The sequence below is a fragment of the Crocodylus porosus genome, unplaced genomic scaffold (assembly GCF_001723895.1).
Source record: "Crocodylus porosus isolate Cpor-Errol unplaced genomic scaffold, CroPor_comp1, whole genome shotgun sequence".
NCBI classification, from domain to species: Eukaryota; Metazoa; Chordata; order Crocodylia; family Crocodylidae; genus Crocodylus; species Crocodylus porosus.
In genome coordinates this window covers 118,463,462-118,476,280 of record NW_017728886.1, presented here as the reverse complement: position 1 = coordinate 118,476,280, position 12,819 = coordinate 118,463,462, and the positions used below count along the sequence as shown (strand labels likewise).

General features: G+C 43.4%; 1 protein-coding gene across 3 annotated transcripts in view; it reads right to left on the bottom strand.

Annotated features, from left to right (window-relative positions):
* The window catches only part of GRB10 (growth factor receptor bound protein 10), a 185,249-nt gene that overhangs the window by 3,532 nt on the left and 168,898 nt on the right, over positions 1 to 12,819 (bottom strand). For all 3 annotated transcript variants that reach the window (XM_019540950.1, XM_019540941.1, XM_019540957.1), the window contains 5 exons: positions 8,278 to 8,355; positions 7,222 to 7,338; positions 6,320 to 6,386; positions 4,114 to 4,201; positions 884 to 977 (listed from right to left, as the gene is read on the bottom strand). In XM_019540950.1, the coding sequence (XP_019396495.1) occupies positions 884 to 977; positions 4,114 to 4,201; positions 6,320 to 6,386; positions 7,222 to 7,338; positions 8,278 to 8,355 (444 nt within the window). The remainder of the gene's footprint in view (positions 1 to 883; positions 978 to 4,113; positions 4,202 to 6,319; positions 6,387 to 7,221; positions 7,339 to 8,277; positions 8,356 to 12,819) is intronic.

Here is a 12,819-nt window from a genome sequence, read left to right as displayed (position 1 = left end):
CAACAACAACTATTTGGGTGAAGATTTTGCTTGCTTGTTTTCCATCCAGTGGACAGGTGTGGAATCACACTTAAGTGATGGAATGGATCCAACACTGATTGAGCTTCCTGGCCCTCTCCACTATGGAGCAAGTTTCTTTGGAGAGCCCATCTGCTTAACAGATTAGTAGTACCAGCAAAACAAGAGAAGCATTCCTGTTGCGACTCCCACACTATCAGAGACATGTTCACAAATTCAAGTTGCTTTGGTTGAGTGGCCTGAAGAGAAGCTATTAATGGTCTGATTGCCCAAAATGCTGAGTGAGTACCTATGTCTTTCACTGAAAGGAATGAGCTGTAATCCCAGTTCAAATTTTTTTTTAATAAGAGTAAAGGCACTCTGGGGAATGAAGTCTGTATAAGTCTTTAATTACAGCTCTTCATGAGGTAAAGCAAGAATTCTCCTCAAAGACTTGTTAGCTGGTCAGTGTATTGGGAAGACAACAGCAGGGAAGACCACAAAAGCCATTTGAGTGGCTAAAAGGTATTTGGTATTTACTTTGTCTAAACATTCAGGGCTAATTGTCTGGATTGACTAATCTCATTAATGGGTTCTAGTGTGATAGAGACCACTGCAACTATTTCTTGTAATCTTAAAGAGCTGCAAAGGTCATAGTTCTTTATGTTGCTTCTCTACCTTGACTCGAATATTTCCTCCAGCAGCCCAGGCAATAATTGTAAAGGGCATAATTAAAGAGGCATGGAGAAATGCTGAGAAATCTCTTTATTTTTAATGTTAGCATCAATATTTTACTGCACTGGTGCTTTATTTTTGTAAAATAATTATTTTTTTACATCTTGACATCCCCCCCAACTTTGTTTTAATGTGGAAAGTACATACTTACCGGTAAGATTTGAAAATGCTTAATTTTTTGATGGTGACACAGTGTTAGTACAAATGCCTTTGGGTTGCTTTGGCTGTCCCGGAGGAGAAATAGCCTAGGAAAGAACAGATATTGCTATTATTTATAGACAAAAACAAATGGTACAATCTATAATTTCCCTTCTACTTGAGGGGAAAAGGATGGCTGCAAAAAGATTTATTCACATTAAACTTCATGAAAGCCATCTCAAAATGTGATCCACAAATTGGGCAGTTGCCTAACCCAGTTAAATTGGCCAATAACATTCCATATTTTTGCACCTACTACCCCCCATATGACACATCTTGTTTTAAGAAAACAGAATGAAGATTTTTTTTTTCTATTCTTCCCTGCCACAGCCTGGGCACACCACAGCTGAACACTCCTGGGCTGCCACGCTGGTCAAAAATTGCTGCCAATTCACTTAATTCAGCTGGGTTAAAGCTTGAGCTGCACAGGTATCAAGAAAAACTGCAAATCAGCTTAGTGTTATTCAGCTGAGTGAAGCAGTTACACCCCAAGGTGAAAAACTGGCCACTGCAGGTCTTTTTGCTGCTGCCCAGACTGGCTCATTACTTGAGCTCCGAGTACCCTGATCCTTTGTTTTCTCGAGAGCCCGCATCCCTATGTTGCCCCTGCCCCGGCTGCCAGCTGTCCAGGTGCTACCTAAGCTGTGAAAAGGATTGGGTCCCTCAGAGCTCAGGTGGTGCCCAGTCAGTGGCAGCTCAGCCAGTAGTGACATGGAGGCCAGATCTAGAGAAAGAGAGCCCCTCAGAGCCAGACAGTGGTCAGTGGCTATCAGTGGCATACAGGGTTTGCTGCAGGCTGGTCATGTACCACATGAGTTCCAAGGGGCCTGATTCTTTTTTTTCTCTCCAGAGTTTGCTCCCCTGTTCTGCCGCCAGCAGGAGAAGCAAGCCAGTCTGGGCAGTTGCAGGAGGCACTGTGACCATTGGGCAGGAAAATACTTGGGCTAGATACCATGAACATGCAAGCTACCATCAAACTTAAGAAATAGTCAAGTATATTCCTGGTAGGGCTGTGTAAAATGGCTGTGTTTCATTTCCATTTTGAATTCAGCTGTTTTGGAGGGACAGTGATTCATTTTGAATCACTGTTTCTATTTTGATTCGGTCCCCATGGCTGCCCTGCTCGGCCCCATCCCCTGTCCGGCCCCAGGCTCCTGGCACTTTAAAAAGAGGGATGATGGGCTGTGCCAGACTATTCCCGGGAGGTGCCTCCGAAACATTTTGGATGGTTTCATTTTGTTTCGTAGATGTTTCAGAGCCTTCTGTTTTGTTGTGGATTCAGTGTTTTGGCTATACACTCTGGCACCTTATAAGCTTATATTGTGATTTTTAACTCCACACAGATGGAGTAATGTCCCCCTCTTCCTACAGCACCTCTGTAAGCCTAGATGTCTGCTACAATGTAAGAACACTCATGCTGTCCAAAGAGAAATGAACACTCTATCAGTGATAATACCCCTGGAGAAGAGAATTTCTTATGCATCTTCACCTAGATAGCAAACTTCCCCTCAGGTACATCTAAATGTGCACTAATGTGCCATATTTACGGTGCATTAAGTTTAGTACCTGTAATAACAGGCACTAACTTAACGCACTGTAATTGGCACTACTACGCAGTAGTGCCAATGCATGTTTTACATGACACTTGTGCACAGTAGACTAATTCTACAGCACATTAGCAACGGCTTTTGCCATGATGCGCTAACACACAACGGAATTGGTCTACTGCATTTTTAGTGTCTTGTGTAGACAAGCCCAGTGTATACTTCACTGCACGTGGTATCGGCACACCAGAGTTAGCTTTAAACTAGTTGCTCTACATACTACTCAAAGGACAGCCGAAGTACCACACAGCCCTTTAAGGGCTTTTAAAAACTGCTCAAGATGATAGGCAGAAAAACGGGAGGCTCACTTGTACTGAGCTCTGAGCTGGTAGTTTAAAGCTAGATTGGGTAGGTCTACATGAGCAGCAGTGCAAACACACTCTTAGTTACAATCAGAAGAGACAGCCAAGCACCAGAAACATCAACTGAGCATTTTATTGGTCTTCTGGGCCTGATCTGAGCCATTAGAAAAGACCTCCAGTTCTTTTCTTAGGGTGACTTTCTATTTCCTGTCATTCACATTTAAGAATCAAAGTCAAACACCAGAGACCAGACTTAACTCCCCCAGATCTCTAGGCATGTAGAACCCGCAACACTGGGGTAATAGGTCAGTTTGGAGAACCATGTTGCTACAAGACCTCCCCTTCGCAGTTGAAGCAGTTGCTTTCATGTTGAGTGGGCTGTGAAGCATGTAAGTGTCACTCTTGCAACATTTAATTCCATTCCATATAAAAACTCAAGAGGAACTGCTACCATGTTCCCAAGAGAAAGCAACCTGCACCAAAGTTCAACAGTGTAAAGTTGGCCAAGGAAGTAAAAGCTAAATTTCCCAAACATAGTGTACTACCAGTGAGCCATAAATGAAGCACTCTAGCAAAACTTTCAGAAATATACAATAAGGATCATAAAACATCTAAGCTTTGACTGTAACCTGAGAAACTGGCCTGGACGCTCCAACTAGATCCTAAAGGTGGGCAGGGAAACCTACTGAGTACAACTGCTACAGCAAGAAAACAATGGAAACTTAAACATGCTCCTGGAACTGTAAAGAACTAGAACTCCAGCTACAGGCATTTTTAAAGGGTTCATTCAGCCATGTTTGTCCCTTTTTGCTGAAGAAAAGAAATAATCAGGGAAAGCCAATACCTCCTTTAATACAAGTAAGGGGAATGAAGTTAAATGCTTCTCTTGTGCCAACTCTATTTGCTAGTATTTCAATGTAGAACTCTACTAGGAAAATTAAGATTTGGAGGAAGAAATATATATTTACTTCTTTGTTACAGGTTATTCTCAGCCCTTAACATTCTTCCCAAAACCTAATTTTACATGTACACTTAATATATTACTTTGGGGACTGAAGCTCTGAGCCCAGCACTTATGTGACTGGTCCTACTGAAGCCTTTGAAGAGGACAAACAGATTACTCACAAGAAATGATCTATCTGCATCTACAATCTAAGTGCCCAATCCCAAAAATTATTTAGGACAGGAGTTGTAATCTTCAATGTGTTTGCACAGTGCCTGTCATAACAAGCTTGTGGAACAACTGTAAATAAGACATACTAGAGAATAATGCTCACCCATCCACAAGCCCTTGTTGTTTAATAATCCTGTGAGATTCTTCTCGAGAGATTCTTCCATGAAACCAGTGCTGTGTCTTATGGATAACTGATGGGGAAACAGAGTTAAAAAAGGTTAACAGCAGTCAGATGTACAATGTATGTTTCTCTAGACATAACAACATCATCATATTTTTTACTGGCATGTTTTAGAGATATAACTTAAGTTTTATTAGAGAAGATAAAATATCTGCCAAGACATGAAAAAAATTGGTAAAAAAAGTGACAGCATATTCAGGATCCTTTATAGATCCTTCAAGACACTAGTGCCTACAGATGGTAAAATTGTAGGCAAGAGTAGGTATTCAGTTATATTAAAACAGAGGTTTTCATAGCTTTCCAAAAAAACTCAGCCCTGGGGCTAAAAACTTAAGTTATGTCAGGATTGACAAAGAAGGCAACGAAAGTTTGAACTCAACTCATTAGCCATTTGAATTAGAACAGAATGAAAACCATCTCCCTCAGTTCTTCATAACTAGAGATGCCTCCAAATATTTTTCCTCCATAAAAATAATAAAAAATTAGGGCAAAGATATTGTAAACCATAGCAACAGAGAAAGCCCCCCACGTCCCGCCCTTACCTCACTGCCATTAAACTTTAAAAAGCCTACAAAAAGCTAACATTAAATAAAGGATTTTTACCTTCAGTTCCAGAAATTCAAGGAAGTTAAAAGCATAATACTGTTGCAGTATTGTTTTAAAAAAAAAGGATATACAACTTTTTTCATAAAAACCAAATGTCACATCATTTTAAAATTACAATATGAAGACATTGGGAAAATCCTGTTGTTAAGATTTACAGATTATAAATCAATGACCATCACAAGTGACTGACTGCTTGCTTTTAAATTGTGGAAACATGAATTGAGTCCAGTTCATACAATTTAAGATTGGAACCAAAATTTGAGTGATGTTTTAAAAGTTTCTGTGAATGACATCAATTTTTTGTCACTAGCCTCTTGAATATATTTAATAGCTTCTATTTTACCAAGTAAGTTCCTGGGTACCCTGACATTAGATATGGATACAATTTCACCCCAAGTTCAAACTTTTAAAGGTGTCTGAAATTAGAATCTGAGTTTTAAAGGCCTGGCTTCCACCCCTACACTACACTCATACATAGTGTTCCGCATTCTGATTTTTATTTAAAAAAATCTGGGAATGTTTTGGAGTTTATCTTTGAAACATAAAAACCAGGATGAAATCGGGGTAAAAGGAAGAAAAGGGGGGAAATCGATTTAAATGGGGGGGGGGGGGGAGTAAAGGCTGGCACTAGGGAAGGGGCAGCAGGAGGGGCACAGTGTAACCCCTCAGCTGCTCCTGGGGCTGCAGCAGGGAGCAAAGTGGGGGGAGCTGTCAGTGGGTGTAGGGCACAGCCCTTGTCACTATGGGCCCTCCAGGGGCTGCAGGCTGGAGGGCTGGTCTGGGCTCTTCCCGGGGGGTACGTGCCCCAGATCTGCACATCGGACAAGAGCAGATGGCCGCCTGCCCCAAGCACAGGGAAGAGGCTGATGCCATCCATTCTGAGCACCCAGGGGAAGCACCCTGCCACTGGGAGCAGGGCCGGACTCTCCCGCCTGCACCCCCCAGCAGGGCTTGGGGCTCCCAGCTCCCAGGGCAGGGCCACAGCCAGAGCCGCTGGAGTGCATGTGGGACCTGCATGCCCTGGGAGTGATTTCTGTGACCCTGCCTGGAGCCAGAGCCAGAGCCAGGAGCCCCACACCTCCAGGTAGCAGTTCCAGCCACCCTCCCTGACCTCCACATGGCCATGGCCACCCCCTCACCTCCCCTGCTCCAACGGCGGCTGCTGCCACCACCACTCCCTCAACCCTGGCCAGAAACCTGTTTCTCAGGTAACTGAAACAGCATCACTTTTAGCTTACTGGCACCACCTGTTTTTTTAGTTCAAATCCTTGTTAACCGGCATGAGTGGGGAACGGGTCATTCCCCACTCATGCCGGTTAACAGGGATTTGAACTGAAAATCAGGCATAAATCAGTAAAAACCAAATGACTTTAAAAAAAAAAATATCAGGGAATTTATCAGTTGGGTGGGGGGGGAAAATCGGTAAAAACTGAGAATGCAGAACATTATTTCATTTAACACCTTGCAACACCCACCTCTTTTCCCCCCTAACCCCGTTTCATTACTACATAACATAATTTACCTGTGCTCAGTGTGGAAGGATGGAGTGGACTTTGGCTACCTAAGATGTTCATTCTTGTGCTGCGTTTCTACAGAAGAAATGAGTTACCATTAAATATGGCACGAAACCTTGGCATTAGAGAATCAGAGCACATGCACACAGATTCAATATATAAGAAATAGAGATAGGGTAAATCTAATGCAAGGAAAAGAAAAAAAAAGAGATGCAGATCTGGGGAGGGAGGTGGTATTCTGTAAGCCATAGCACATTTCTGGTGGCTTAATATAAAAGCCAGTTCTTAATGCCTGAAAGCTCAATGACAGAAAAAAAGCAAACAAAAACCTATCTGGTCTGCTTCTGCTCAATCAGAGAGCACTATGCACTCAGCAGAGCAGGGTGCATCTCCCAGACAGAAAGCACCACCTAGTGCTTCAGGTAATGACTTCAGGTCCCTAGCAGACGAGACTGTGGGAAAATCTGTACTGCAAGTGTCTGTCCACACAACACTACAAACAAGTTACATTGGTTTTCATTTCAAGAGGTCCTGACTCTTGTATATTCTGCAATTAAACTTACTGGGAGCAAGCCATTAGTCAGAGCCCCAGCCTCTTCCATGGGGGGAAGCATAAAATCTGACATATTCCTCCTCAGAGAGTGGTTTTGCAAACTGGCAGTAAAGTTCTGGTGAGTCTGCTCTCCCCCTCAACCTTCCTCTGGACACTAGTGAGGGACAGAGAAGCAGTGACAGAAGGTTGGTGTGAATGAGACAGGTTTGCTAAAGATTGAAACTGACTCTTTTAACTCTGCATGCTTGCAGCTTGAATGTTTCAAGTTGGAGCTAAGCTAGATTGCAACCACCCGCTGTACTAACTTCATAGTGCACTGTGTGTTCAAGTGGAAAACAAAGACGACAAAGCAGTTACCCTCCAAGCATGTCCTTCTTCTAAGGCGGCACACTGTGCTTCTGCAGGATTTTCAATAACTCTTCCTATTTGTCCCGAAAAATCCATTGCTACTAGCGAGTTTTCGGATACGCTTCTCTGAAAAAAGAATTTTCACTTGTTTCAAAATGGAGGGAAGGAGAAAGAGGGGGGAAAAAAGATGCAGCTTGAGAGCACCTGCCATCCAACTCCTGTCCCAGTTTCAAGAGGATGTTTTCACATTTAACAGTGCCCTATTTTAATTCCTGATTCTTTGCATGTCGAATATTTGTAATGAGGATCCAATATAATTGAGAGTAAGATCAAAGCCAAACCCCTCTTCAAATGCCTTATTCTCTTATCCTTTTATGCAAGTGCTTCCTCAGAAGGTCTAGCAATTCCATTCATAGTTAGCTATGGCCATGCACCTTCAGCTACCTTTTTTCAATTTAGAGTGAAGATTCTGATTTATGACCACAGCAGCAATGGGCTGTGTGGCACTACACACCATCAGCAACCGCCCAAGAAGTACACAGAGTCAAAAAATATGAAGCATTGTAATTTTGTCATTGGACAAAGCCATGAAGGTAAAATCATTCTTTTCTCTCTCAAAGCTATTATGACTAATGAGGAATTCAGTTTTACAGTAAAGAGAGGTGCGTACAAAACATCAGTTACAAAACAGGTATCTTGGAAGCGGGGGGGGAGACTGAAGAGGACTTATAGGGGGCGTTTTTAGTATTTTTCCTTTTCTTTCTTTCTTTCCTTGTTCCTCTTGCGCAACTGCAGTTCAGAATAGGAGTAACCGAAGTTGTTTAACAGATTGAAAAAGGATTGTGAGAAGCTGCAGATATATTTAAACATGTCTGGAAGCTGGGAAACCTATGCCACAATGACCTTACAGAAAGGCAAAAACAATCTAAGTTTCTGCTTATGGATCTTGTGAGCAGTTCAGTGTTCTGGTTCTAAAAAGCAGACTTATAAAGTAAACTATGAGAAAGGTAATGGAGGGAAAGATGTCAAATAATCACATATCTGAAAGTAAACTTTGGGACTTACCACTGGAGTGGAGAAGTGTGGAATCAGAGCTTTTCTCTGCTGGGGGATTCTGTAGTTCTGATAGAGTAGCATTCCATACTAGAGATGGAGAGGAGAGGGAAAGAATATTCAGCCATGCATCCTTGTAGTGAAAACTATAGCTAGGATAAATGGCATTTGCTTTGGAGTAAGTGTTGTAAGGTACCTTCTTTGGAATTAGAAATGGCCCCAGAGCAATTGGATTAAATGAAATCAGCAGGGGGCAGAGATGGCACCAAACTATGCATGTTAAGTTTATTACAAGGGTATCACCTCCTTGTACGTATTGGCTACATTCCCATATAAATGAGGCAACCATATTTCTCAAAATGGACAAGCTGATGTGTTGGGAAGGGTTACCCAAATCTTTCCTTTTCAAAGGTCCTCTGGCATTCTGAAACATGCTCAGCTATCTCCAAACTCAGTCTCAGCTAAGTGTACTGGGGAGAAGGGTGGCAGAGTGGAGTATTCTGGAATGCTGGAGGACCCACTGCCCTCTATCACTCCCCCTGGCTGGAGAGAAGAGCTTTCTACAAATGGGACATAAGTGTTCATTTGAATAAAGCTGGTACACTTGGAACAGGTGTTTAGAACAGGACAGTTCCAGGAAAAAACATGACATATGATTACCCTGCATATAAATCTTCATTTGTACAAATACAACCCAGACATATTCATACACAGAATCAGCTCCACATAGTAATGGTCATGCACCAACACAAAGTAAAGTGTTATTTATTACTGAAAGCAGCCCACCCAGACCATGAATTTTTGCTTAAGCCTTGGATTCCCTACTCAGAGCAGACCGTTGCTGCAATTCTAGGTAGAGGATATACTGACACAGATAGCAGAGGTGAATACCATCGATTTTGTGCCAAACGTTTGCAGCTACATAAAAAACTTCTGGAGTGGAAAGTTGACAGATTCAGTAGTTGGGAAGCAAATTGTTTTTAAACATATCAGTGAAATTGCTTCATTAATTTGAGCACAGGAAAAAACACATGCATACATTCTGAGGGGAAGGGGACAACTCATGGACGTTTCTTAAAATAGCTTTAGTTTGGTAGGCCATTATAAGTGGTGAAATTTGGTAAGATCTACCTAAAGGCCCTACATGTCTTTGAGTAATCTGGCTATAATTTGTCCAGTTTGCAGAGATTTTTAAAAAGCACATGCAAAAGGATTTTGTAATAAGTTCCCTGAAGAGCCTGCTAGTGTTCTACTGGCACCATGCACATGGAGCTTGGCAGTGCCTAAGGAGCGTGTTGCATTTCCTTATGCTGAACAAGTGAGGTCAGGCTCAAGTGGAAGTTGGCCTCTTGTAAGGGAAATTCTGAGAATGCCAAGAGACAGAAGAGTTGGCAGCAATGCCCTTCCATCACCTCCCACCAAAATACGTTAGAGATATCTTTAAAAAACTTGTTTCAAAAAGTGAGTTCATTTTTGGGTGAAGATGTATCATTTCAAACTTTCTAGTTGAGTTTTAAACTTAACATTACCACTAACATAACTAAGGCCACTGACAGATATTAATTTAAAGGCTCAATGGGATCTTATCTCCAATCCCAACAATCATGCTTCCTGCCAGGCCATATGTGTATGGTGGGACGCATGATTTTGGGATCAGGGATTAGTTCCCAATAGCACCCTATTTGCCAGTGCAAAGGGATGCTGGGCTGGGATGCATGCACAGCAGCCAGCTGACTGCCACCTGTTTCCAGGACTGCAGTGGGGCTTGAACTGGACCTGGTGCAAGCCGAGGGAGCTAGCAACAATCAGCTGCATCATGAGATCGCCGGGATTGCACCATAACTGTCTGGAGTTTTGGTTCAGTCCTGACCTAGCTGATGATCAGCTACTTGGTTGGTTGTTGGCTGGCAGGGACCATACCAGAGTCAGTTGGAATCTGGTGCAGTCCCAGGTCTGGCCAGCAATCAGCTGATCTCAGCTGGCAGAGACTGCATGGGGGCTGGTTCAAGCCCCAGTGTGGTCCTGGATCCAGCCAGGACCCCAGTGTGTTCCTATCCCTGCCATACATTCAATTTAAGGTATGATGGAAACCAGGCACAAAATTATTATACATTTGTATTATAATTGTTGTATTACAAGACAGATTAACAAACTAACTGTGTCTTAAATGTAATGTCTGCTAGGGGCCTAAAATCCGTAACCTCGAAGTGTTAATTGCAGCAGGGATTCAGTTTCTTTAATCGTGGGATGTTGTTCTAAGAAAAAGGATTGCTAGGAAAGGCGGGATCCACCTGACAAAGAGGGAGAAGAGCATCTTTGCACACACGCTTGCTAACCTAGTGAGGAGGGGTTTAAAAGGCTCACTGGAGGGTAGAGAACAAATCCCTGATGTACGTGGGGAAGTGGGGGACCTGGAAGAAGCAGAAGCAGGAAGGGGCAACAGGGGTAGCCTCATTCTTCCTGAGAAAGTAAGGCAATTGGGTAGCCACCTCAGGTATGAATACACAAATGCATGGGGCCTTGGAAACACTCAGGAAGAACTGGACAACCTTGCACAGTCAAGGAAATACGTGGTGATCGGAATACCAGAGACATGGTGAGATAGTTCACGTGACTGGGTCACTGTCATGCATGGATACAAATTGTTGAGGAAGGACAGGCAAGGGAGAAGAGAAGGAGGAATTGCAATGCATGTAAAAGAGCTGAATAACTGCTCAGAGTTCCAGTATGAGACTGGAGACTGGCTGGTAGAAAGTATCTGAGTTAAGTTTAGAGGGGACAGTAACAAGGGTAACATCATGGTGGGTGTTTCGTATAGACCACCAGACCAGGAGGATGAGGTACATGAGATGTTCTTCAGATAACTAGCCAAAGTGTCCAGATCACAGGCCCTAGTTCTCATGGGGGACTTCAAATCACCCTGACATCTGCTGGGAGGGCAATACAGTGGTGTGCTGGCAATCCAGGAAGTTTTTGGACAGCACTGGAGACAACTTCCTGGTGCAAGTGTTGGAGAGACCAACTAGGGGTCATGCTCTTCTTGAGCTACTGTTCCCAAGCAGGGAAGAACTGGTGGGGGATGTAGTAGTGGGTGGCAAGTTGGGCAGCTGTGACCACAAGATGACTGAGTTTAGGATCCTGACAAAAAGAAGAAAGGAGAGCACCAGAGTGTGGAGCCTGGACTGCAGAAAAGCAGACTTCAACTCCCTCAGGAAACTGATGGGCAGGATCCCTTAGAAGGCCAGTCTGAGGGGGAAAGGAGTCCAGGAGAGCTGGTTGTATTTTAAAGAAACCTTGCTGAGGGCACAGGAACAAGCCATCCCAATGTGCAGGAAGAATAGCAAATGTGGCAAGTGACCAGCTTGGCTTAGCAAAGAACTCCTTGGGGAGCTCAAACACAAAAAGGAAGCTTATAAGAAGTGAAAGCTTGGACAAACAACTTGGGAGGAGTATAAGAATATTGCTCAGGCATTCAGGCATGAGATCAGGAAGGCCAAAGTGCAACTGGAGTTGCTCTAGCAAGGGATGTGAAGGGCAACGAAAAGGGTTTCTACAAGTATGTTAGCAACAAGAGGAAGGTCAAGGAAAGTATGGGTCCCTTACTGAAGAGGGGAGGCAATCTAGTGACAGATGATGAGGAAAAGGCTGAAGTACTCACTGCCTTTACCTTAGTTGTCACACGCAAGGTCAGCTCCCAGACTACTGTACTGGGCAGCAGTTTGGGGAGAAGGTTTAGCAGTCCTCAGTGGTAAAAGAACAGGTTAGGGACTATTCAGAAAAACTGGAACTACACAAATTTGTGGGGCTGGATGCAATGCATCCTAGGCTGCTGAGGGAGTTGGCTGATGTGACTGCAGAGCCACTAGCCATCATTTTTGAAAACTTGTGGTGGTAGGGGGAGGTCCCGGATGATTGTAAAAGGGCTAATATACAGTCAGCACGGATTCACCAGGGGCAAATCATGCCTGAACAACCTAATTGCCTTCTATGATGAGATGACTGGCTCTGTGGATGCAGGCAAAGCAATGGACATAATATACCTGGACTTTAGCAAGGCTTTCTGGAGGAAAGTCTGAGGAAACTGCATTGATTTAGTTTGCAGAAGAGAAGACAGAGAGGAGATTTGATAACAGCCCTTTACTCCCTGAAAGGTGGTTTCAAAGAGGATGGAGCTAGACTGTTCTCAATGGTGACAGATGACAGAACAAGGACCAATGGTCTCAAGTTGCAGGAAGGGAGGTTTAGGTTGGATATTAGGAAAAACTCTGTCACTAGGAGGATGGTGAAGCAGTGGAACAAGTTACCTAGAAAGGTGGTAAAATCTCCATCCTTGGAGGTTTTTAAGGCCCGGCTTGACAAAGCCCTGGCTGAAATGATCTAGTTGGGGGTGGTCTTGCTTTGAGCAGGGGGTTGGACTAGATGACCTCCTGAGCTCCCTTCCAACCCTAAATTTTCTATGCTTCTGTGATACATGTTAATTCAACAAGTAGTATAGATCTACTGCACTGCTCTCTCTCCTTTGAAAGACACTGAAGTATAATGATGTTAAACAAC